The sequence below is a fragment of the Petaurus breviceps genome, unplaced genomic scaffold (assembly GCF_028583685.1).
Source record: "Petaurus breviceps papuanus isolate PSGF00001 unplaced genomic scaffold, PetGlider_PUasm1.0 490, whole genome shotgun sequence".
NCBI lineage: Eukaryota > Metazoa > Chordata > Mammalia > Diprotodontia > Petauridae > Petaurus > Petaurus breviceps.
Window position 1 is genome coordinate 11,433,900 of NW_027186352.1, and position 26,287 is coordinate 11,460,186.

Sequence of the window (26,287 nt, forward strand, 5' to 3'; positions counted from 1 at the left end):
TTGGGCGTGGCTTTTGGGGGCTCATGCCAGCAGGGGATGAGGAAAGCCATTCTTGGCAGGGTCTTTGATTAGACTGCAGCAGCGCTGATGCCCTCAGGCGTCCACCGTGGACTGGCTGCTGTTTGGTGCCAGGGAGCCTAGGTCAGGATTTTGGATTGTGAATTCACATAGTAGGCAATGAGGGCCCCTGATTTTGGCGAGAGGTGGGGTGTCGGATTTACCAGGCAGTGCTCCAGTAATTCCGACCTTCCCAGTCTTGTCTGAACAAATGAAAAGACATTGACTGAGTCCTGACTCTGTGCCTGGCCCTGGGCAGAGGGCTAATCCAGCCAGGGCTAGCTTCTGAACAAAGCACTGTCTGACCTTAGCCTAGAGCTTGGAGCTGATCTAGACCTATACCCTCATGTGACAGGTGAGGAGACTGAGTCTGGGGGAAGTGAAATGACTTTTCCAGAGTCATGGTATGTGGCAGAGGTGGAATCCCAAAGTGAGACTGGACTGGAGGGTGCTGGGCCTGGAAAGATGGGAGCTGTGTGCTGACTGCCCTCAGCGACCAGACCTGGGCATCCAGGAGAGGGGTCCGAGTGTGATCCATGTGGGCTCGGCATGGAGCTCGTGGCCACCCTCCAGTCTGGGCTTCAAGGTCCCTTCTGCTAGCACCCACTCTCAGCATCCCCAAGGCCAAGCCCCCTGAGGCCAGTGACCCGGCACATGGTGCTGGAGAGAGTTTCCTGCTGGGATGCTGGGTGGTCACTTTCCCTCTCCTTCCTGAGACTGGGCTGGGCCTTTTATCCTTCTGGGGCCCTCTGCTGTACTCTCCTTGTTCTGTGCTGTGGCTGTTTGTATGGGAGTCATGAAGTCGTCCTCCCCCAGCATTGTCACCGTTGGCTCTGTGAGGGCACTGTGCTGTCAGCTGTAAATGTTCTTCCTCCTGGCCCCCCATGACTGGTGAGTGCTCTGCATACAGCAAGTATTTAATAAATGTCCTTGGAGAGCTTTGCCCTGAGCAGATGGAAAACTGAAATGGAAACTTCTTATTTATAATAAGCTTGAAAGGGCTAATTGTAGGTGGTGCTAAGCAACCATGGCAGCTGCTCCCTGCTGGGACCGGAGGATGCCCAGGTGAGCTGGGCCTCTGTCAGAGGAAAGCTGGAGGGGCAGAGGCCACCAGACTCTCAGAATTTCTCAGGCACGCTGAGGGGGTTCTGGGGAGGTGGAACATTGAGTGCTAGGAAGCACATTCCTCATGCCCATGCCTGGGCAGTGATCTGGCCCAGCTGGCCCGACTAAGCAGTCCCCTGGCTGTGCTGTGTCTGCCCCTGGGAGGCAGAGGTCATTAGGAGATCCCAACAGCCCTAAGTATTGACAGACTGGCTGTGTGACCCTGGGCAAGCCACTCGACCTTGCCTGAGGTCTGGCTTCTTTAGAAGATGAGGGCATTGCTCTGGGTGTTCTAGGTTCTCCCTGATCAAGAAAGGAGGCCTAACCAAAACACATTTATTCTACTTAATGTTCTAGTGGTAAGCACCCCCTGATGACTCCGGGCCCTTGGCTTGGGAATACCCTTCTTGGGCATGCCACTCCTGCCCTGGGGTTGATGGAGCCTAGACTGCCCACAGGAGAACAGTATCCTAGGGTGGCATTAAATAGATTTTAGGAGGAACCAGCTTCCATGTGAGATGGCAGGCAGACAATGGGGTCCCCGTGGGCCCACTGCCTTACGTTACTCATTGTGATTGATCATCCTAGGGGATTTTAGAAGGGTTGGGCCGTGGGAGCCCCTGGATGAGCAGGGAGCCCCGATCAGCCTGTCCCAAAGCTGGGCTAAGCGTTCTGCTTGCACACCTCATGTGTCGAGCTTACTTTCAGTGAGTGGCCAGCACATAGAGGGGTTGTTAGAGGAAGTGGAGTGAAGCTGGCGGTGACCTTCAAGGCTCTCACTGGAGGTGACCTTCAAGGCCATCAGAACCATTGTTGTATAGATGAAGGAACTAAGGCCTGAGAAGCTGTGACTTGTCTAGGCTCATAGAAGTGTTAAGTGTTAAGTGTCTGGGGCAGGATTTGAGCCCAAGTCTTGCTCCTTTCCCGTCTAGTCCACTCTTCTTCACGTCACGTCACCTTGTTCTATCCCCAGCGAGAAGATGTGTGTTTGACCATGTTCCCCGAGCTTCTCTTTGCATTTTCCATTTAGTCTGAACATACCAGGAATTCCCTAGTCTGAGTTATTAATTCTATGGCTTCAAGTGCCCCTGATCATGGAGACCAGGGTGCTCCTCGGACAGGGTGCCACGGCGGGTAGTGTTGAGGGCTTTCAGGTAGAGGCTGCGCGTCTCTGCCCCTCAAACCAGAGGGTCCCGATCCGCCTTGCCTACAGTGTGTGGACTGGCTGGGCTGGGCAGCATGAGAGGGCCCAGCCTTCCAGGAGGACAGTGAGGCAGAGGTGCATCCCTCTTTCAGATTGCATTGTTTTCCCTCTCGGCTCCTTGGTAGGTCTCCCCAGCTGCTGGAAAAAGACACCCGAGGCTTCCTCAGAATCACCCAGGGCACCCATCATGCTTACCTCCGGCTCCCATCAAGTCCTCAAAGGAATCCCGTTGGTGTTAGAGGATCAGGAATAACTGACTGCAGAGAAAATGGAAACGATGTGCCTGCCCACCAGGCAGGCTCCCACTGATCCAGCAGAGATAGAAGTAAGCAGTGGTCCTGAGTGCGAGGACTCAGGCTGGGGGCGTAGCACCGAAAGGCTTTGGATGAACCTCTCTGGAATTCGTGATATCTGTATGTTATTTAGCACTCAGAGGAGGATTTCAGCGGTCTAAATATAAGCTCTGACAAGTGAGAGGAAAGTAATGGAGGGATCTGTTATGAAATCGCCCTCTTTCTAGGAAGCTGCAACCCCTTCTCCCCCACCGGGGTTTGGAAGAATGGCCCCGGGGCTTTGCAGTTCATCTTATGCTTTTGTAAGGGTCCAGTGGGAGGTCCAGCCCGACAAGCAGGCCTTGGGAGCCTTGATTATCACCAGACATTCCGATGATTCTTGTTGAAGCCCCATCAGGTGAAGTTTTGAAAACACCCGAAAGAAAAATGAACTTTTAGGCACAGATTTAGGGGAGAACTATTGGGTCAGAGGCTCTGGGAAAGACGGGGAATGGGCTTCGGTGTGCACTGGTTAAACCTTGTCTCTGCTCTGATGGCACTGTGGGCCAGTTCTGGAGCACATCCTTAGGTCACATTCTTGTATCCCCCTTGAGCACCTTTGGGATCCTGGGCCAACAGGCGGCTTGCCAGAAGCGCTAGGAGGGCGCCCTGCATTATTCTGCATGAGAAAAAGTCTGCTTGAGTCTCTTTGGCGAAGCAGAGCCCTCTTGCTCATTAATCAGGAGTCTGAGATTCTTGGAGAGATCTTAGCAACCCCCCTAGAAAGTCAGGCTTAATTGAGCACATCGGTCTTCCTTAAAGGCAGTCTTAGTGAGCTGTCACCTCCGGCAAGGCTGGGAAAGTTTTCAGTGGAATTCGGGGGATTGTCCCCATCCGGACCATGGCAAATTTATGGCCTTTGGAGACGGTGTCATGGGATAAAGCCTTGGGTTTTTCTGAGGTGCCTCAGAATGATGTTGGTTCTAGATCATTAATCCTCGGGACCCTTTGGGTCGAGGAAGGTGGGGAAGGAAGGACTGAGTGGAGTGGCTGGTATGTTGAGTGTTTCTACTCCAGAAATGATGAAGGAACCCAAGAAGAGAATCCCCTAGTCTCATGTGTTGTCAGGCTGGGAACATGCGGGCATTCAGTCCTGGACTCCAACTGCCCCGGGCCTTCCCAGAGGCATCCAAATGGCCTTGGGCATGTGTTCTTATGTGTCCTGGGACTGCTGTCCCTTCCCAGAATTACAGGTGAGCAGCCCAGGTGCTCTCTGACTCACACTTGGGGGAGAGATGCCCCTTTTTCCTTTCTCTTCTTTTTGGACCCTCTCTCTCAGCCCTTTTGGGGATTCCAGATGGGAGGAAAGGTGCCACACCCTCACATTGTTGAGGGGCCACTTTCTCCCTACCCTGTGGAAAACAGGCATCTCTGCAGGAGCAGCGGGAGCCCTGGGTGTGGGGAGGCCTCTGTAGGCCTCCCTCCCCTTCTGAAAGCAATAAGAGGCCAACCTCAAGCCCTGGAAGTGAAGCTGGAGAGCTAGGGGGGCCTCGTGTGGTCTTCATGTGTGCCTAGGAAGGATGGTATCTCCTTCGTCTGCCCAAGGGGTCTTGGCCGGTTTGGAGCCTGACCATCTTAGGACCTGGTGTCTCTGTTTCTTCCTTGTGATGTGAGGAATGCGTATGAGATTTAGGAATGCCAGGATCACCAGAATTCAGTCCTGGAAGAGTGGTCAAGGCCACTGTAATGGCAGTAGGGCAGGGGATGTGATCACCATGAAGGAAAGGGAAGGACCGTCATCATCCCAGTGCCTTTCAGGACCTGAGTGTGGTCTGGGCCAAGAAGCAGCTTGTGAGGATCATTTGAGGTCACACTTCATGGGATGATAGACACCCAGGAATGAGAAAGGAGCCCAGAATGTCAGGCTAATAGACTAAATGGCAGAACTCACCCACCAATGATTTTTCCATTGTCTATGTAAATTGAAAATTATGCTTGTCATGTGCATAAGAGACTCAACAAAATTTTTAGACTGTCTGAGGGTGCCAGAGTGCACAGAGTGCTAGGCCTGGAATCAGGAAGACTTGAGTTCAAATGTGACCTTAGGTGACACATACTGGCTGTGTGACCTTGGACAAGTCACTTAACCTCTGTCTGCCTCAGTTTCCTTGTCTGTGAAATGGAGATTATAATAGCACCTCCCTCTCAGGATAAAAATCAGTTAATCGTGTGTCCTGCACATCTTAAAGTGCTTTCTTAATGCTAGTTTGGTGGTGAACTTTTATTCTATAGGTCCCTCACAGAGACCTTCCCTGCCCAGCATGCCCTGATTTGGTCTGGGCCCTCTAACTGAAATGGCCGGCTTCTATGGGCCTCCCATGAGTCACACTGCAGGGTTTCAAAGATCCACCAGAGTCATGTTTATTCCTGAAAAGGTAGCCAAGCTTGGGGCCACCCTCTTACCCCCCTGCATCTTTATTACTATTAAAACCTCAGTGAAACTTCACACCATACTTACAAATCTGTACGAGAGTACACACACATGTGCATGCACATATACATACACATGTATGCACAGGCATGTGCGTGCACACACATGTACAATCATACCATATAATTTTCTTGGGTTGCCAAGAAAATTAAAAAGATAAACCGATAAACAAATGGCCAGTCCCATGACTTTTCCATGCTATGTCAAGAAATCTCAAGGAAGATGCCGTTGTGTTAGATGGTGGGCCTCCTGGTATGGGGCAGGATTTCCACAGGATGCATTAGCAGAGTTCAGCATCATTGAAGGAAACATCTATGTTGATGAAATCATAAGTCCATTGAAGTATAAAGTTACATGTTAAGATTATTATAAACTTAACACTTAAAAAAACTAACAGATTAGCCACGTAAAGGGATTTAAATCTACCCCCAAATCCTAGAACTTTAAAATTTACATTTTGATTCAAAAGAAAGTAAATATGATAAATAACATATAATTTATAATGTGTTTATAGATTTTTAAATGTCTAGATATTTATAAATTCATAAATTGAAACATAAATAAAATAGCATTTCAATGAAGCAAAACCGTCCATTCGCCTTGCATCCCCTCGTGAGTCACTCTGTGTGTTCCCCAAGTCCGGGGCCTGCGTCCTGCGTCCCGTGTAGGCGTGTGTGTCCGTGCCCGGGGCTCTCTATTTTTGTAATCACTGTGGATGTTTCTTTAGTATGGGGGCCTCACTTTCGGTTCCTCATGGTCCTCCTTTTCAGGTACCATGACCTCCCCTTCCAGCATGCCCTCCTCTCTTCCACTGGGCCTGCACCATTGGGTGCATGAGTTATTTTCAGTTTTTCGTTCTTCCGGATAAGGCCATTGGGGATGTCTTTCCACAGACTGGTGTTTTCCCTTTGATCAGCGTCCTTCGCACAGGGAGCATGGTAGCCTGGAGCGCCCTTCCCAGCCCAGCCTCCCCTCCCGGACCAAGAGTGGAATCTTTTTTTTCCTTGTTTTTCTTGGGGTCTCTTGGTTGGCATATTTTTGTTTTGTGCTGGTTGGATTGTGTGCGGGGGCAGCCCAGCCTTATTCTGCATTACTCTAAGGTGGGCATCGGTTTTCACCATCGATACATTATTCCTCCCTGGGGTAGCCACAGGTGGTGTCTGCAACTGACTTTCTTTTTCCCCAATTTAAGAAAAAAGCCCCAAAGCCTGAGTGACAGCCCCAGCCCAAGTGACAGCCCCAGTCTGAGTGACAGCCCCAAAGCCCGAGTGACAGCCCCAAAGCCCGAGTGACAGCCCCAGCCCGAGTGACAGCCCTAGCCCATGTGACAGCCCCAGCCCGAGTGACAGCCCCAGCCTGAGTGACAGCCCCAGCCCGAGTGACAGCCCCAGCCCGAGTGACAGCCCCAAAGCCCGTGTGACAGCCCCAGCCCCTCTGCTTGGTGTGAGCTGGGATCACACTTCTACCAAGAGTTGTGGTGGCGATGTCTGGCAAGCATGGTGGGTGGGCTTCTGCTGGTTCAGAGACATGGGCACAGACTGGCCATGGGCATGAAGGACATGAAGAGAGAACCTAAGAGACTCGGGGGTAGATTTGGAAGGCTGGGGCCTCCCCTCCCTTTGGCCTCCTTTCTCTAGTGAGGGCTGTGTTTGGCAGTGCTCCTCTGAGTCCTGGCCTGGTTCAAGTGAGCAGAGCCCCTCAGAGTTGGCCTCGGGGAGCTCGGGCACCTGGGATGGCCTCATCATCCCAGGGGATTGTCGAGGCGCCTGGCATTCCTCACCTGCATTGGCAGTGCCAGCCCTAGGAGCCCTGTCTGTATGAAACAGGGAAAAGGTTTCCCCAGAGCTTCAGTCAGTACCCCCCAGTACGCTCACTGACTGGGGGGGGAGGCAGAGGGAATAAATACCTACTGTGTGCTAAGCCCTTTCATATATCACCTTGTGACCCTCACATATAGAGATGCCTGGTGTGGCTCTGAGCTATCCAGAACCCTCGGGCATCCCACAATGTTGAGAGAGACAGAGATACACAGGGAGGAGAGATGGAGGGGGAGGGAAGGGCCGGGGGAGACAGACAGACTCTTTAAACCTTTCACATCATGAAGTGATGTGGTCTGCTGGCCACTCTGTCTTGTGCCTGTTGACCAAACACACCCTGGCCACGGGGTATTTTATTGGAGCGAAGGGTGATAGGCACCTGTCACTGGGCAGCTCATCTCCTGGGGGGCACAGGCCTCACTAATGTCTCCATGCCTGTTTGCATGACAGATTGCTGTGCCTTTGCAGGGGGCAAAAGAGGGGTGGCACTGCATTCAGGACATGGGCACGGGCAGCAGTTTTCCCACTTCTTAGGACCTGACTTGCCAGGGCTGGAGGCTCCTTGTCCTTCCAGGGACCTGGCTTTAGCAGGAGGAGCTGTCCGATGAGGGGGTGGGTGGTGAGTCTGTATTTGCACAGGAGTGTGGATGTCCCTGACACCCCCTCCTCCAGTTCTTCAGACTGTCCATTTACTGCAGGCAGTCTGCTGACCCCAGGTCAGTGTCACCCAAAGGCCAGGACACCTGCCAGGAGGCAGAGGCTGGAAGTCCTGACAGTACTTAGAGAAGCCCTCAGGTTTTCCAGCTCCCAGCTGTAGCTGTGAACCCCTGACCAGGCTGGCAGACAGCCCGAGGGGGAGGGGACTCAGCCCTCCTTCCTGCTTCTTGCCCACATTTTCTCTCAGGTGCCTCCATGGAGGCCCTCAGTGGTGGAGGAGCCCAGGGCCATGTTGTCCCTCTGTTCTGCCATCTCCTTGTTCCCTCCCCCGTGTGTCCAGAATCAGCAGGTCAGCTGCCCTCCTTGGCCAAAAGGCAGCCTCGGGGAGGGGCTCTCTGTCTTCCTTCTGGTTGGACCCAAAGTGGCTACGTCAGGGTCACTGATGCCAGGATTTCTGGCAACTGTTGGAAATCTTGCAAAACCAGAAATGGCCTTCATTGTCAGATTCAGGCCCTGAGTGTTGTTGGGTGCCCACATCCCCTTGCCCTGTTACCTGAAAGGCCCTGGCTTGAATTCTGCACGTTGCCCATTGGCCTTGCTTCTTACCTTTGCTCAGTCTGCCCTCAGACACACCTCACATCTGGACGTGGGAGGGCAATCTGGAGGTCGGGTGCAGAAGTGACCCCATCACCGTGTGTCAGGGTAGGAGTCTGGAGCACGTTGGAATGATTCAGAATGGGGCAAGTAAGAGATAGAGGGTGTGTACTTCATGTGCGCGGAGGAAGGAGACAGATGTTGGTTATTGATCGCTCATCGATGGAAAGAAGTGTGAGCTGGCCCTGCTGGTCTGGCTCTCCCTGCTGAAGCCTCCGCTGCACAGAGGGGGTCTCCTTACCCTCCGGCTGCTCTCTGGCCGCCCTCTGGGTGGGTGCTTTTCTTCCCTGACTCCTCATCCCCTGGAAGTCGGTTCCCAGGCCAGCGCCACCATTTATATCTTGTCTTGCCACTAGTGGGCTTGCTTTTGCATTCCTCTGTTGTCAGTGGCAAGAGTGATGTCTGGGGGCTCTGGCAGGAGCGCACAGGCTTGTCTTTCAGAACCTGGCTCCCCAGCTGATCTGTGGGCTCCAGAGGAGACGGCAGCTGTGCCCCACATTTACAAACAGGTGGCTCTTGGTCGGGTGAGCCATGGGGACTTGGGGCACTGGGTCTCTAGGTGCCCTTTCTTCCTTTTCTTCCCTTTGGGCATCAGGTTGAGCTACCTCCCAACAGGTGAGATGTTGACTGAAGCTGGGGCGTCAGTCATTGTGGGCTGAGGTGGGAGGCTAGGTGGCCTTTAAGACTCCTGCCCCACAGGCGCCCACGTTGCAGGGGCCTCTCCTCAGGGCCTTTTTGGGTTGTAACCCCTTCTCCCCAAGCCAAGGTGTGCTCTGAGCAGGATCACAGCAGGACACCTTCCGCCCACCCAGCACTCTGCTCAAGTCATTTTGGCGATAGTGCTACCAGGAAGTGCTCATGGCTGAGGAGGTGGGAGAGGTATTGTGTCACACCCTCCACCAGAAACCAGCCCCCCCACCTGGCTGGGGGAATGCAGAGTGTGTGTGTGTGTGTGTGTGTGTGTGTGTGTGTGTGTGCGCGCGCGCACCAAAGCCACTCCAAAGGGAGCACTTTGCCCTGGCTCCCAGCCTTGTGGGAGAGACCTCATGGGCATCAGAGGGGGCAGCTGGGAAAATGTCAACAGGGAGATTCTGAAGTGACTGGAATTCCTCGGCTTCCAGGTGGTCTGCCTGAGGCTAGCTCTCAGGCCATTGTTGATTAGCTCAGGGTTCTAGATACCTGACCTGATGGAAACTGGAGGGAATCTAGTGACAGGACCGAGCTGGGACCTTCCAGTTCTGCAGGAGGCTGAGGACGTGTGTGCTGGGTTTGCACATCCTGCAAACATCTGAAATGCAGTGAACAAAAGGGGAAAATGGATGTGGCAGGAAACTCCCAGGTGTGTTGAGGTGTGTGCCCAGAAGAGCTGAGATGGCCAGGATCTGATGTGGCCACCAGCTGGCCCAAAGTGAGTGACATGATTGGGACCCAACCACATTTGGGAGTGATTCGTGTAGTGCTTGGTTTGCTGCAGCTCTCCATCCTCCGGGCTTCAGTATCTCCTTGGACTGGTGTGAAGGTGCTGGGGCAGGGTCTTATCAGAGGAAGAAAGAGGGCCAGCACCCCATGTTCAGGAAGCATTGTGCCCGCCGGAGGCAGGGGAACCTCAAAGGAAACAGTCATTATTGAAGGGAGACCTTGGTTTAAATCTGCCCTTTACTCCCTGTGTGACCTGGGGTGAATCCTCTGGGGCTCAGGTTCCCCATCTTAGAAGAGATGGCATCTGAAGTCCCTGCCAGATGAGTCTGTCAAAGTGAAGGGACTGAACTTGGTGATCACAAAGGTCTCTTCCAGCCCTGAATCCTTGGGCGGGGGACATCCTCCTTCTCCTACTGTGCCCATCATTGTGCTAGGCCCTCCAGCTGAGGCTGTGGCAAAAACCTGGTCCCTGCTTCAGGGAACTTCCAGGCTGGTTGGGGAGAGAGAGGGACCCCATGAAGTGAGCAGGAATGTCTCCACATTGCAAAGTGCTGGTGCTGACTTGGGCCAGAAGGCCGTCCTGGATCCGCGGCGTAACCTTGACCAGCTCAGCAGAGTACATATGGCCAGCACACAGGACCATGCAGCGTCCACCTCTGGGTGCCATCAGGATGTCCAACTAGGCTGGGCTGGGGTGAGCTTTCATCCCCCTTTTCTTCTGCTTGGTCCTGGAGTCTTGCTAGGGACCCAGCACAGGCCCTGGGCCCCTGTTGGCTGACATTCCAGTGGGATTGTGGCCTGGGTGGAGTAGGGACGGTTCCTGGGCCAGCTGGCACAGTCCATGCCCCAGAATGCGATGACAGGCACAAGGGCACAGAATGGCTTGTGGACAGTTGTGGTGCCAGGCATGCCCAGGCATGCCAGTGAGTTAAAGATGGAAAGGCAGCTTTCTCAGAAGAAGTATGTCTTTGTTGGCTCAGAACACTGAGGCCTGTCCTTTCAGCCCAGCGTGTGCGCTGAGCAATTCATCCCCCACAGGACACCAGCGTTCTCTACCACAGCTGTTGTTCATTCTAAGGACTTTCTGCCAAAGAGTGGGTAAACGTGAGGCCACCAGACAGGACCTACATTGGAACCCGGGACACTTGGTGCCCATCCCTCTCTGACCCTTCCCCCAGTCCTGAGCACCAGGGATCACTCCCTCGCTACTGTGCTGGGGTGGATGGTGGCCCCAAGTGTGCAGGGCCACAGAGAAAGAGAGAGAGGCCAGTTGGTCACTTGACAAGGAAGAAATAGGAGTGATTTCTTTGCCCCAGGATGGCTGGCTCGGGACTCGAACTCGGGACTCCCCAGCCCTGGGCTGTACTCTCTCTGCCTTTCCAGGAGTGGGATTTTTCTCTGAACCACTGCAGTCAGACAGATTCAAGGGGGAGTTGTGTAGAAAGAAAACTGGACAACAGCCAGCCTGGTACTGCAGCCTTCTACTCTCAGGGCCCGTCTTTATGAGCTGGTTCAAAAGGAAGGCATTTTTCAGAGTCTGACTCGTGGACCCCTGGGGCTTGGGGAATAACTTCCTCTTGGAAGTGAAGAGGAGTTAAGATTTAGGTCTTTCATTTTCTACGGGGCAGCAGGAATTACTAAAAGAAGGCCCAGCATTTGGCCTCATGGATCTCATGTGGGATTCGGAACTCCCTTGGGAATCCCCTGTGTTCCTCCGCAGGTCATACAAGCAGCCCAGATGGAGTTCAAGGCCCTCATTTTACAAAAGGGCAGAGTAAGGCTGTGGGAGCTGCTGTGACTGGTCCAAAGTCACTGGGCTTTACAGCACCAGGACATGCATGCAAAGTACAACCCAAGGACTCGGTACTGTGAATTTCCCTGGAATTCCGTGGAGACAAAATCAAGGTAGTTAAGTCAGAATGAATCCCAGCCAGTGGCCGTGGCCAGCAAGGCCAGGGGAGCTCCTACACACATTCAGTTTCTATCAAACACATTCTCACAAGTCACACTTTCACACATACATTCACACACATTTATGTACTCACACATTCACACACTTACCTGCACTTACACATTCTCACACACTCAAACACTTATACACTCATACACATTCTTAAACACACATAGACATACACACTCTCACAGTTCACTTTCACACACACACGTACACACACTCACCCACACACACACACACACCCTGGCCAAAATGTTTCTCCCCAGCCAGTGGGTACGTCTGTGACACCTGGCACCAAGAAGCTGGGCAGACACTGGACTGGACCAGCCGCATCCTTCCTTCGCCTGACCTTGAGCCAGGGACAGAGGAGCAGCTGTGTTGCGGGGCTCACATTTTTTGAAACAAGCTCCTTCTAGAAAGTGACCCCACTCTGGGTTGGGAACACAAAGAAAGCTCCCAGCTCTGCTTCGGGTCCCCTGTAAAGCAGGACAGTGTTCTCTTTAAATCCAGGCCCCTAAATCAAACCCTGAAATGGCCATTATAACCATCTCACAATAAGGGAAATGTTTTCCAGGGAATTTCCCACCCCCTTCTGATTCCGTAAAAGGCCTAATAGCCCTATAAAAAGGCCTGAGTGTTTTTACATCCCACGTACAGATGCTTGGCAGATGTGAGGTACCATTTGCCATTTTGGGTGGTTTGCCTTTCCCAGTGTTTTCACGGACGGTGCTTACATGAAACTTAGATTTCATTTGGTGATTATTAAGTGCAGGAACTCGGCGGGGGAGGGGGTTGTCCTCACATCTTTACGAAGCACCAATAAACTGTGCCCTTCTTTTTAGAGCTGTGTCTGCTCCATCACCACTAATGAATCTGAAAGGAAAGTCAGACAAGAATGAGGGCTGATCGCAGAGGGGCCCTGGTGGTAGAAACTGGGGACAGGGGAAGGTCCGGTCCCTTAAAAGGAAGGTGAACCAGCACCAAATAAATGGTTCAGCCTCTGGGTCCCTCTTGCCTCAGGGTATCAAAGGCAGTGACCTGTAGACTCATAAATGCACGGCCACCTTCCTTGTCTTTAGACACGATACTCACATCTCTGTTGGAGGAGATTGTGGCTGCAGCCTGGAGGACTGAGTGCATTACATGACCCCACAGCCTGAACAGGCACCAGAGGCCTGCACATGTCACCTCTGGCTCTCAGCCTCAGTTTCCCCCCAATTCCCATCAAATGAGGAGGCCGGGCTCTCTAAGGCCCCTCCCTGTCCTGTGAGTTGGAGATCTGCATTGTCCCAAAGGGGCAGCAGCAGGTGTGTCCAGAAAATGTCCTTTGCTGGCAGTGTAGCCCAGGACCCTCTTCAGGCCTGAATACTTCCACGGGAGCCTCCTGGCGCTGCTGGGTCAATCCTGGCCTTGTGCCACAAGGCTGTGTGCCTTGGCTTTGCTGATGTGAAGAATTCTATTCAGAGGAGAGAGAGCTGCCGTCCCTCCTTCACCTCTTTCTGGTTGGCATTCTTGCTGGAATGCCAACCACGGAGACGCCGTGTTTATTCTTGATTGTGAAAGAGCAGCAGGGGCCCTGTGGAGTCAGCAGGCACACCTGTGGTTGCCGGGCATTGTGGTGTGTCCTTTTAATGGTTGGCTCAGTAGTGGTACCAGTCTGGGCACAACACTGCAGGGAACAAAGTCTTCCTGGGTCAGACCTGTGGACCCCTGAGCTGACCTTCCCAGTTCTGGGGGCTTCTGGCCATGGCACCTGGAGACCAGGGTCTCAGGCAGTCTGTAAGCACTTGTGAAGTGCTGGCTGGTGCCTGGAGACAAGAGTTTGTTGGGTGCCTTTGGGCTGGTCTCTGCTCCCACACCCAGACAGCCCTGTGTTTGAGCAGACACACCAGATGATTGGAAAGGGGGCAGGGCAATAACTTCCTGGCCAGGCAACGCCCTCGGTCCATCTCTTGGGGATATCCTTTGTCCCATAGAAAGATACCACTTGAACATCAGGGGCTTAGCAGGGAGCTGTCCCTTGTGGTACAGATGGGGCATGACAGCAGACTTGGAGTCTTCATGTGACTGTCTTTTATCTGCCCCAGCCATCCCCCTGCCAAGGTCACAGGAGCATGTTCAAGGACAATCTTATTGCAGCTTTCATGCCTTTCTTGATTTGCTCTCCATATCCAGGTCAGAGTTTACACCTGGTGATTCACTTCTCCCATGCAAAGGCCGTTGAGTTTCTTCCTTGGTTAAGCCTTGGTTGATAAGTGTTATACAGTAACCAAACCACTACCAGCCCATCTCCTCCACTCAGGCTGGCAAGATCAATCTGTTTTTATGACATGGGCTTGAATAGCAGAGTTCTCCAGAAGTTCAGAGGGCAGCAGGTGAACTGCGTGCTTGCAGAAATGCTCGAGGCCATCAAAAGAAGACCGAGGCAGGAGGGAGGCAGCTGGGGGTCTGCTGGATCAGCCTTTGGGGGCCTCTGTGGAAAGGACCCAGAAAAAGATGTGAGAACCAGACCCAGCTTGGGTGCCAAGTCTAGTGGTCCAAACCATTCCCCAGGGAAAGGGGACAAGGATGAAGTTCCCTATTCCTAAAAGCAAAACGACCATTGGGGAAGTGGGAAAAACCAGGTCATCCACTGGCAAGGCCTCCTCCCTGGGAGATGAGAACGTCTGGCTTCCTGGGAGCTGCCCAGGAGCTCGGGTATCAGGCAGAAGGATCTTGATAAGGCTGTCCAGCCCACTGGCTCTGGCGCCATTGGCCAATCACTTCCCCTCTCCATGTGTTTCCTCATCTGAAAAATGAAGGCATTGGACAAGGGGCCCCTTACAGCCCCTTACTGCCCTGGCATTCTGTGCCTCAGCAATTCTATTTGTAAGGAATCCTAGAAAGTTCTGCCTCTCAGAAAGCAAGGAGTCTCCGTTTTCCTGTAGAATTCCATTCATCAGTAACTAGCACACACTGATGACTCCCTCCCTCACCAAAGGATTTTCCTAAAGCCCCCCTCCTCCAGGAAGTCTTTCCTGACCTGCCCTGTAGTGGTCATTCCCAAATCCCGCTGTCTGTAGTTTGTTTGAACCCAGTCGTTGGCATGGTCTCCCCATTAGACTGTGAGCTCCCTGAGGGCAGGGACGGCCTTTTGCCTTTCTTGTATGCCCAGAATAGCTGGCACACAGTATCCCCACTCAGTAAACTTTACTGAGCCCCTGTTACTCTAGGATCGGGGCATCCAGAGCCCTTTCCCCCTCGCCAGGCTCTTTGCCCTCGACTCCCTCCATGCCATGTCTTCAGCTCTCTGGGCTGCTCATCCTGCCTAACTCTCCATCTCCAGACTCTGGGCATTTTCTCTGGCTCTTCCTTCTGCATGCCCGGCGTTCCCTTCCTCCTCACCCCCAGGAGGCTTTCCCCGCCCCCGGACGACCTTCTCTCTATTGTTTGTGTGTGAGATTGTTTACACGTCATCTCTCCCATCGTCTTGCCCACAGTAGCCGGCTCTCAGTCAGTGCTTAATAAATGCTCGCAGACTGATTGATGAAAGTTATTATGCGTGCTGGGGATCCAGAGACAAGAGACATGGTCCCTGCCTTCATGGATCTTCCATTCCGCCGGGGCATTGAAGCCAAGAGCCACTCAGTAATTCAACAAATGTTCTTTAAAAAAATTATGCCTGACTTAACACCAAATAAACTGCCCTTTGATGCCCCGCGTGAGGTAGAACAGGACTGTTCGTGCACCTGTGAGACCCTCACACCGATGCGGCTGCGTTTGCGGGTGTGATAAATGCTTCCCAAGCATTTCTAGGGGTTTGGGGCGTGGCGCCAGGTTCTCGGGGTGCACGGCCGCCAGGACGCAGCTCTCGCGCGTTCACTGATAGGCGTCTTTAGAGATCATTTGGTTAATAGAATGAAATCTCAAGGTCCCCGAAGGAAAGGGTTCGCTTTCAATCTGGAAGTAAGTTGCGTTTCTCCCTGGATTCTCTTTTTCTAGCCCTGTTAGTGTCTTTTATTTAGGTGATATTCCCATTTAGAAAGAAGGAAATGCACATTTAGTGTTATTGGGGAGAATATTGCTAGATGACACCACCCAGGAGGGATCAGAAAGCTCAGCCTGTAGGGGTGACCTCCAACTGGGGGCCCCCAGGAAGCAGAAGTGGGGTCTCCTGACCTGGTTGGAGCTCCCCCCACTGGCTCAGGCCAGCAAGACCCTGACTCTGGCGTTCCTAGTGGCCCGACAAGAGCGTCTTATTTCTGAATTTAGATTCTCTTCCTATGTCAGCATAGGTCTGTGCCTAACCCCAAGGTGGAGTGGGCGTTGGAATCTGGAGCTGCTCATCCAGCCAACATGAAGTGCCTTCTGTTTGTAGAGCACAGTCTAGGGCCCCAGAGCAGATGGGACATCAACATCACCCTTGCCCTCTGAATACTAACCATGATGACAGCTGGTCTCTCTACGGTCCCCGCCCCCCTTTTAAGCAGCACCTTACATGCATGGTGTTATCTTCTCATAACTACCCAGTGAGGGAGGGGCTGCTGTCATCCTGTTTTAGAGATGAGGAGACTGAGGCCAAGGGGTCCCCTGGTGAGAGGGAAAGGTGGGATTCCATATCCAGAAGCTTGTGAATGCTGTTGGGGCTGGACACTGATACCAAGCAGAGGAGGAAGGCCCTTTTGTGGCCTGAGATGACCCATGAGGGCAGGAGGATGCACATTAGCCATATCAGCCCCCGTGCTAGGGCCTGCCCTCAGGGCGCTTACTGCACTCCAGCAGGGGAAGCGGCCTGTGTTCACACAGACACAAAACATCTTCAGAGCAGAGATGTGGGCTTTGAGGGGTGGCCATGGGGTGGCATCAGGACAGGCCTCTCGCAGGAAAGGCCGTTCGACCTGAGCCTGGAAGGGAAATGGAGTTTCTTAAAGGTGGCATCAAGGAGGGGGGGCCTCACAGCCATGGCGCACAGCTTAAGCAAAGCCGCAGGATGAAGTGCCTGCAGGGGAGCAGCAGGAAAGGAGGCGCAGGAAGGGTTTGGTGGCAAACCATGGCGGTTACAGCTGAAAACAGCAGCTTGGGTTTGATCCCGCAGGAAGCGGAGCGTCCCTCGAGCTCTGGTGGGGGCCCGACTGGAGGGGTGTTACTTGGCACCTCTGTGGCGTGCACAGGGAGAGGGGCATGGAGGCTGCACTGGGGGGCAGCTGAGTGTGAGGAAGGGCCTTGGAGGAGAGGTGCGCCAGAGGGAGGGACAGTGAGCCTGCCTGGCGGGGAGTGGGGGTCGAGGAGGAGCCTGGGCTGACCCAGGGGCTGCGAGGACAGTCAAGTTGAATGATGGGGGGTGTCAGGGAAATCATGGACCAAGGAAGGAAAACGAGCCCTGCCCCTCCGTGCAGTGTTTTCAGCCAGGGTGCTTGACGCCAGATGGCCAGCGATTAAGGCAGCAGGCTTCTGTTTTCCCAGCTCTGATAGGCGTTTTCAGGGTGACATTGGCTTTGAGAAATGTGGAGGTGCAGCCGTGGGGACGGTGTCTTGTCCCAGGGAGGGGGTGCCGATGGCAAACCTTGCTTGGCTTTTCTTAGTCGGGTGGGGGTCCGCCCCTGATGTCCTGGGTCCCTGTGGGTGGCTTTCAGGGGTCCAGGAACTTGGGCAGCATCATTGATTTCTTTTATACACCTGCATTTTGTTTTATGCATTTGAAAACATTGTTCTGAGAAGGGATCTGTGGGCTTCACCAGAGTGCAGGAGGGGTGTACGCACAAAAAGCTTAAAAAGCCCTGCGGTAGAGACAGTGTGGGGCAGTGAGTAGAGCTCCAGCCTTGGAGTCAGAACATTCAGGCTTCAAGTCTCACCCCAAATACTAATGAACCCCATGACCCTGGGCAAGTCACTCTCCTTAAAGGGAGATAACAGCCACTCCCTCACAGGTGTTTATAGGATGACAGATAAAGAGCCCAAAGTACATTAGAGGCCCCTGGTCTAGCCCTTCCTTTTACAGAGGAAGGGTCTGAGGTCATGAAAAGCAGGGCAGAGATGTGAACCTGGGTCTTCTGATTCTAGGGCTGGTCTGCCTGGCCCTCTGCTCCCTGTCTGTCTGGCCTCCACAGCCTGTCTGCCCAGCCACCACAGCCTATCTGCCAGGCTCTCTGCTCCCCGTCTACCGGCCTCCATGGCCTGTCTGCCTGGCTCCCTGCCCCCTGTCTGCCAGACCTCCACAGCCTGTTTGTTCGGCTCTCTGTCCTGTCTGCCCAGCTCTTTGCTGCCCAGCTCTCTGCTCCCCATTGGCTCAGCCTCCTCACCCGGCTCTCTGCCCCCTGTCTGCCCGGCTCTCTGCTGCCCAGCTCTCTGCCCCCTGTCTGCCCAGCTTCCATAGCCTGTCTTCCCGTCTCTCTGCCCCCCCATCTGTTTGGCCTCCACGGCCTGTCTGCCCAACTCTCTGCTCTCAGTCTGCCCAGCCACCACAGCCTATCTGCCAGGCTCTCTACTCCCCATCTACCAGCCTCCACAGCCTGTCTGCCAGGCTCTCTGCTCCTCATCTACCAGCCTCCACAGCCTGTCTGCCAGGCTCTCTGCTCCCTGTCTGCTGGACCTCTGCAGCCTGTTTGTTCAGCTCTCTGCCCCCTGTCTGCCCGGCTCTCTGCTCCCCATCGGCCCAGCCTCCTCACCTGGTTCTCTGCCCCATGTCTGCCCGGCCTCCACAGCCTGTCTTCCTGTCTCTCTGCCCCCCCCTCCAATCTGTCTGGCCTCCATGGCCTGTCTTCCCAGCTCTCTGCCCCCTGTCTGCCTGGATTTCTGCCCCTTCTCTGCCTGACCTCCATAGCCTGTCTGTCCGACTCTCTGCCCCCTCTGTGACTGGCCTCCACAGTCTGTCTGCCTGGCTTTCTGCTCCCTGTCTTCCCAGCTCTCCATCCAGCCCCACCCACCGTGGGCTTCAAGACTCTGCACAGCTCATTTCTTTCTTTTTAATAACCCTGTCATTCAGGCATTTTTATTCCCCACTTTCCAAGATCGCCCCTTCTCCCTGCTCCTTTCCTAGAAGCTTCATTTGGTCACTTCACCTTGGTCTGGTGGTTTATTCTTCATCAGCAGCATTATGGCCACCGTCAGCACAGCCCACCTTCCTATGACTCTTTTCAAAGTGTTTCCCTCATTACCACCATATGAAGTGGAGAGGGAAATTTGACCCCTCCATCAGAGGCTGAGAGAGAAGGCGGGTGGGCCTGCAGCCCCAGAGCCGTCTGGGACTTCAGCCCTGGACTTTGTCCTCCCTCAGCCGAGGGCATTCAGGTCGATGCAGCGTGTGGGACGTCGCCTTCTGTGTCCCTCGGAGGTCTCAGCCCATTAAGCTCAGATCCCCAGCACTGACTTTGGCTTGGAAAGCATTGGTTTTCCCTGGCAGAATGCTAGCTCCCCGTCCCCTTTCTAGGATGGGGTTTGCTCACATTTGCTGTCAACCAACCCACTCAAAAGTCCCCGTTTGAGGTGTGAGGAATTTCATTTACAAGGCCAAGCCTGAAGAATCCAGCCAGGAAATGGAAGGCCCATTTAGCCGTCTCCAGGGAGGCTTTGCTTAGAAGGTCTTGCAGATTTCCAAGAAAACTGTCCCAGCAGGAAGGTGTGGGGAGGGGAAGCCTTGCACACCACGTTTTTTCCCTTGGCCAGGAGAGAGTATGCCCACGGGCTGGGTGGGGCACTCTTTGCCCGGTCTGGTCCAGCCGGAGTCTGGCCTCAAGGAGGGCCCTGAGTTGGGTCAGCACAGCTAGGCTCAGGGTGTGTGCCCCTCGCCTGCCAGGCTTGCCAGAGGGTGCCCGAGGTGGGTGCATTTCCTGGGGGGCTGACCCACATTTCACATTTCTGCTGCTTCCTTTTTTCTCATTCCTTCTTTGCACAGACATTGTGTTTTACAGAGCTGATTTCTAGGCCTTAGGCCTACTTGTGGCTTCTTTTTAGTCCCCTTCCTGCCTCCCCCCTCAACCACTTTGTCAGGTTACAAGGCCTGCCCTTCTTGGGTCTCTGTTCTTCTATGGTGGATAGTGCCCTGGGCCTGCAGTCAGGAAGGCCCACATTCAAATTCAGTCTTACACACGTACCAGCTTTGTGACCCTAGGCAAGTCACTTGCCCGCCTCTTGCCTCCTCAACTATGAAATGTGAATGACAGCAGCACCTATCTCAGAGGGTTGTTGTGGGGCTCAGGTGAGTAATGCTTACAGACCCCTTAGCCCTGTCCAGCACACAGCAGACACTTAATTTGCTTCCCCCTTCCCTGGCACACTGGTCACTTTCCTGGGAAGAGCTTGTCCAGTCCGTCACAGATAAAGGCCTGCTACCAGTGGTCAGCCAGAGGGCACTTATGCATGGACCAAGCCTTGGGGCTTGAGAGGTTCAAAGAAAGGCATACTGCCTCTCCCCTCAGGGAGGCCACTTTCTCAGGAGAGACGCTCCATCTAAAATTCAGCCCGTACAAGGGAAGGACTGAGCAGGTGGACAGCTGTCCAGGAGGGGCTCCAGCTCTCTCCTTGAGTTCCCTGAAAGCTTCTGAGAGAGGCCAAGAGTTTCTGCATTTGAGGAGTGGGGAGTGAGCTAGCTGACCCAGAAAGAGTCCCCACCTTTCCCTCTGGATCCCCAGCGACTACTGGGTTCCATGGGGCAGGCAGGATCCTTTGGCCCAAGGTGGATAGGGATGGTTTTGTTCCCATGGGGCAGATGCTGAAGGGAAGAGAAAGGATGAGAAGACCCATCCCCCTCCTGCCTGACGGGCCACTCCTGAACAGGAAGAAGGGCAGGGCGCTCCCGGCTGAGGAGTCAGGTGCTGGGCCAGTGGCTCTCGTGAGCATGGACCAGCCGTCCTCCACTGGTCACCGGACTTGAGTAGAAAACACATACAGCTCAGTCTGAGATGCGCCAGCTTCTTATAGGCTGATGGTTGTCCGAACCTGTGTCAGGTGCCTACCCTTGCAGAATCTCTCTTGGGCCTCCCAAGAATGACTAGCCTGTGCTCCCCCATTTCACAGATGAGGATCGAGGGTCAGTTGTTGCAGTGAAGCCCTTCCCAATCTGCCTTCTCCCCCAAAGTAACTTTATTTCTTTTTATATCCTTGTCCATGCCTGCCCCTCCTGGGCAGGGACTTTTAAGCAGCCCTGTGTCCCAGAGCCTAGCATGCCGGCTCTGGTAGGGAGAGGGAGTCTAGTGAATGGTTGTCGATTGACTAATCAATGGATTAGTTGGTAAGTCTCCAGGCTGGCCCTGGAGCTTGGCTTTAGCACTGGGTTACTTCCAGTAGAGGGCCGTGGCCATGCCTGTGTGACAGCAGGTCAGGGTGTGGATGGAGGCTCTGAGCAGGTCTGGCCTCCCTGGAGCCAGGATCAGGCCTGGCTGGCGTCCACAGTGGCCCCCTGCCCCATGGCCGGGTGGCTCGTGAGCGCCCTTCTCCCTTCCCAGGACCGTGTGATCCGCTCTGTGGCTACCAGTGTTTCTCTTTCCTTTTTTTGCAGAATTGTCAGACCTTCAACAGCCTCAGCTGCCTTAGCACCATGGTGGACGACCGCGGTCAGCAGAGCCCGTTCGCCGCCAACACGAATAACCCCAAGTCCTGGACAGCCTTGCTCTCTGCCTCCACCGGCACAGAAGGCAGGGAGCCTGTGGAGACCCCTGGCCCAGACCCTCCTCCCACCACCGAAGAATGTACGCTTAGCAAAGAGGATCTGTCCTTTGAGGAGTCAGACAGCGGCCTCCCGGAGGAGGAGAGCGGCCGGCGGGAAGAGGACCAGGCCTTGGCCTGGCAGGGCTCCGGGACAGACGGGGCTGGCATCTTCCCTTTGGACGGTGAACTGGACATTGAGCAGATAGAGAACAACTAGGGGATGATGAAAGCCATGACTCCCGCTGGTCTGCGGCGGGTTTGGGAATGGGCCTGGGAGCAGGGTCAGGACCCAAGAGGGAGCACTCACCCCCGGGGCAGCGATGGCGGGCTGGCACATTGGGCCCTTTATGCCCCGAGGAGTGAAGCTCTGTCCTGGAATGCTCCCCAGGCTTCTGGGAATCGTTGGCTGACTGGTCCTGGCTGCGTCCAGGCCCCACTTCTCTCTGGCCTCTCCTTGGCCAGCAGAGCAAGTCCCCTGCAGGCGGCCAATGAGCAGCCAGAACATTTCCAGGTGTGCCCAGCATCCCCTGCCTTGGAGCTCTGTCCCCCTGCTGTAGCCATATAGCGGCTCCTTCATTTTCTCGTGAGACTTGAAAAGTAGGAGTGACCCCTCCCCGCTCTGCCCGGGGGTGTCCCAGCCTCTCCCCATCAGGCTCTGGGCATCTCAGGCCCTGGAGGAAAGGCCGGTTCAGGATGAATATAGGGATCTGAAAGGGACGGAAGCCTGGGGTGTTCCTGGGGGTGTCTAGACTGCACACGTTTCCCAGCTTTTGCTTTGGAATGGGCCACAGGGGCTCAGGAAGCATTTCAGCCAGCACCCTCTGAGGCACTGGACCCTAGTCAGAGATGAGTGGCAGGAACTTCTAGGCACTTCATAGGCTTCCTGGGGCTCCAGGTCAGGCTTCCCGTGAGATTCTGTTCAGGGCCCACCTGGGATTGGTGGGGAGCCCCCAGGAAATATCAGAGCCAGGTGCCAGTGCTGGCAGGAAATGTCGATGGGATTCTCTTCCTTTTGTCTGGCCAGACCAAGGTACAGCCTTGGCCAGCTGCCATTGGCTACTTTGGGCCAGCCTGCTCTGGAGAGGGCAGGACCCCAGAGCAAACACTAGGCCCGTCTTCCATGGGAAGAGCCCACCCCACCAGTGTAGGAGCCCTTGGTGCAGGGGGATCATGGGACTGACCTGGGCAGCTGTGCCTAGATGGTGAGTGGCCTGTGCTGACTGGGCGAGCCGTCGGGGAAATAGGACAATGTTTTCCTTTCTTCATGACTGCCCCAGACTCAGTTGAGGCACACACCTTGTCTAGATGAAGGCTTTCCTTCAACCATAAAACTGAGGAGGAGGATTTCATATTGTAAACTGGCCAAGTGCCCTTCCTTGCTGGGGAAGGAGCCAGGGCTGGCTTTCCCATTTCTGATCCCCCCAAGCCCTCCACCCTTACCCCTGCACACACAGGGACCCTGCCCCTGGGGGGCTTCCCCTTCACCCTCAGCTCTAGTCTCCAAGTCCTTCTAGCAGACACACCCAGGAAAAGCCCTGCTCTCTCCCACCCTGTGTCTCTCTCTCTCTCTCTCTCTCTCTCTCTCTCTCTCTCTCTCTCTCTCTCTCTCTCTCTCTCTCTCTCTCTCTCGCTCTCTCTCTCTCGCTCGCGCTCTCTCTCGCGCTCTCTCTCGCGCTCTCTCTCTCTTGCCTTCTCTCAACTATAGGAATGAGAACTCATGTGCCTAATGCTTGGTGCCTTCAAAGGGCTTTATCTGGACCTCTCAGGACCACTGCCAGGCAGGCAGCATACACACAGTGGCCTCATTCCTATTTTATAAATGAGCAAACAGATTCCTAGAGGTTGGTTCTTCCTGGGAGCAATGAGACCCTTGCCCCAAGTGCCCAAGCCAGGTGACGAAGGCCACACAGTTAGTAAGTCATGGGGGTGGGACTCAGTCTTTCAGAAGCTCACTCCTCCCTGCTCCCTCCCCGCCTCTTCATCCTTCCTTTCTGCTCCTCCCTGCTCCTCTCCTTCCCTCTCCCCCTCCTCAGCATCCCACAGGTGAGGTCACTGAGTGTGGGCAGATTAGGTGCAGGGCCTTTCTCCTCATTAAACCCAAATTGACCAAACGCTGCCTTCCTGCCTCCCTGGGATGAAGGTAGCTTTGAGCCGCTCACTCCTGTTCATCTTCCCCTCATGTCCCTGATTAAAGTGCCCGTGGTTCTCCTTCCTTTTGAATCTGGGAACCTTGTGCAGTCGCCGATGCCCTTTTTTGATCCATGTCACTAAGTCTGAAGGGACCTTTGCTGGGTGCCCCAGGCTGCCATTTCTGGAGGTGCACTCCAAGGAGTTGGCAGCTGTGGCTCTGCCCAGGGAGGAGCCGGAGGGTCGGCAAAGGCCTGGTGTCTAACAGAAGGCTAGAAGAGCCCCAGGCCTCTGCCATGCTCCTTCCCTCCTGCGCTCTCGTTCCTCAGTCTTTGGAAAGGGAGGATGGCCATCTCCTCCTGGTGTCAGGGCGAGTCTGGGCATCTTTAGGGCCATTTGCAGAGGAATGGCGCAATGGAAGCACAGAAGATTATGTCTATAAAAGGCACACTGAGAAATGCTGGGAAGCTGAAGGATTGAGGTTGGGCAGCCAAGTCCTCCACCTTCAAGGGGGGGAGGGCCCCTGCCGTCATCCTGGAATCAGGGTCATGAGAGAGGTCGGCTCCTCCCAGAACACACTTCTCAGGGTCTCCCAGCTCTGCCTTTGGGGTGGTTTCCAGGCCTCTGCAATACCTTTGTCCCTGGAGATGGAGAGCCTGGTGGGCCTGGGCACTAGCGGGATTTGGCCTGTGATAGTACCATGAAGATGATGAGTGTTGTCACGGCCTGACCCCTCTTCATCAGGGTGGGATGTAGCCATTTGGAAAAGCCACAAGCCCCTCGTTGGGGGAATGGGTTCCCCCAGATGCCACTCTCTCCAGCCTTCCTGGAGGCTTCCCCATCAATCAGAAGGGCTGGGAAGTGAGTGGCTCCTTGCCAGGCCAAGAGCTTGGTGCTGGCCTAGCTCCATCCATCCACGTCCTCTGTTGCATCAAAGATTCAGCCCAAGGAAGCTGAGAAGCACAGTTGCCAATGGCCCAGGCTTTCTCATGCTCTGCTCTTGAAAGGGTTTCTTCAGAAGGGAGCATGAGGAGCAGTGTCTGGCCCTGAGGTTTGGGCCTCATCCCCTCCTCCCTAATTCCAGGGCCAGGGATTTCAGAGGACATCCTTGGCCCTCCCTCCCCTTCTCAAAGCTCTCAGCTGGGGTTACTTTCTCTGTCTCTCGCTTTCAGGTTGTCCCGTGGCATAATCAGGGGCCTCTTCTCCAGCCCCACACATGATTTTGTTCTCCAAGTGCTTCAGAGGACGCAGGTGTTTGGGGATGAGGGAGCCTGTCCTGAGGGAGGTGTGGCCGGGGCTGGTCCATCAGTATGCTTTGGTGGGGCCAAAGTGACCCTTAGTTCAGGCCTGTGGGCTGAGGCCAAGGGGATGATGCCCAGCGGCTGTGCCTGACCTGGGGAGGATCCTTGAGCCCAGCCCCCATCTAACTGCTGGTGCCACAGCCCTGAAAAGCAACAAAGGGCTGACTTGTCCTTTTTCTAGAGAGATGAAAAGTAAACATTGGGAAATGAATTCTACAGCCCTGGTTTGTGGGTGCATCAGTGACTGGGTAACATCTTCCAAGGCACAGAGGAGGGCTTTGCCAATCTGGGCTAACACAAAATCAAGGACCCCATGTGGGCAGTGGCCTGGGGGCCTGCCGGTCTGTGGGGATGCTCTCTCCCAGGACTGGTCCCAGCCCTTCCATACACCTTCCATAGCAGGTGGTCTCTCCCTTAGCTGCTGACCAGTCCCTGCCCTGCCCCATCACCACCAGAGATGCTGCAGGGACCACACACAAGTGGCCATGGCCAATGGCAAATCTTCCTTTTTCCTTTATGCCCCTCCCCAAACTGGGGAAGGACTTGGATTTCAGGTGGTGGAGACGAGTCCCTCTGAGGGACCCTGGTTCACCACTATCCTCAGACTTTGCTTCCTCATAAAAAGAAATCCCAAATACCACCAGCCAGGGGTTCCCTGTCAAGGTAGAGAGCTGGAGATTGGAGAACCCACCCCCAAGCACCTAAGGGATCTTGGGAGAACCAGACCTCAAGGCCACTTGTTGGGGTTTTTTTTGGGGGGGGGTCCCTGTTAAAGAGGCATAATCTCCTTTACATATCATTCACTTGGAATTCCAAAGGGCTTCTTACATGAACACAGACATACACATATATCCACACACACCCCTACATCCTACACCTGAAAAAGGGCTGCTTCACCCCAGGGGGGCTGGCCCCAGGCAGGAAGAAACCAACCCTGCCAATGAGATCACATGAATGTCCAGTTTACATGACAACAAACCCTTTTGCCTTACTCAAAAAGCTGGTGCCCTGGGCATTGGCCAAGGGGTCCACCAACTTGACCCCAAACCACAGTGACAGAAATGGAGATTTCAGGGCCAGCAGGGGCATTCCTGGTTTGGGAGTTGTGTACCAATTTTCAGTTTTCAAAAGCCTTACTTTTCAAACAAATTTTTTGTAGTTGGTAAACTTTTGTGAATTTGTATATATATAAAAAAAGAAAATAATAAAGAAAGAAAAAATCCATCCTGAAGTTGCAAATGGGTCTCAGCTTTGGGAAACTTGGAGCGTCACGTTGAGATCACCCACTTAAGAAAGGCTGGGGTTGAGGAGGACTCATCCGAAACCTCCCAGGTGAGGTTTTCTCCCCTTTTTCTTTCACACCCTCTGGGGACGCTTTCTGACTTGGGGAAGTCTGCCCAGGTATGGGCATGGGAGTTGTCCTGTCCTACAGGGTGGCAGGTGGCCATTACCAAATGAAACAAGGTCTCTGCTTGGCTTGACTTGGCTTGGTTTGGGACCTGATCAGCCCAGATTAGCTCTAGACGGTGAGCACAGCCGACCAAGAGAATGCACTCCTGTGTTCACTTGCAGTTAAACAAGGAAGTCCTGATCTGCTGTGTTCACACGG

At 54.2% G+C, this 26,287-nt stretch overlaps 1 protein-coding gene across 1 annotated transcript in view; it reads left to right on the forward strand.

The window, feature by feature from the left end:
* Positions 1–25,894, forward strand: part of FAM53B (family with sequence similarity 53 member B) — a 72,527-nt gene extending 46,633 nt beyond the window's left edge. The window contains exon 4 of the mRNA XM_069101751.1: positions 21,102–25,894. Within this exon, the coding sequence (XP_068957852.1) occupies positions 21,102–21,467 (366 nt within the window). The 3' untranslated portion in view covers positions 21,468–25,894. The remainder of the gene's footprint in view (positions 1–21,101) is intronic.
* The last annotated feature ends 393 nt before the right edge of the window (positions 25,895–26,287 follow it).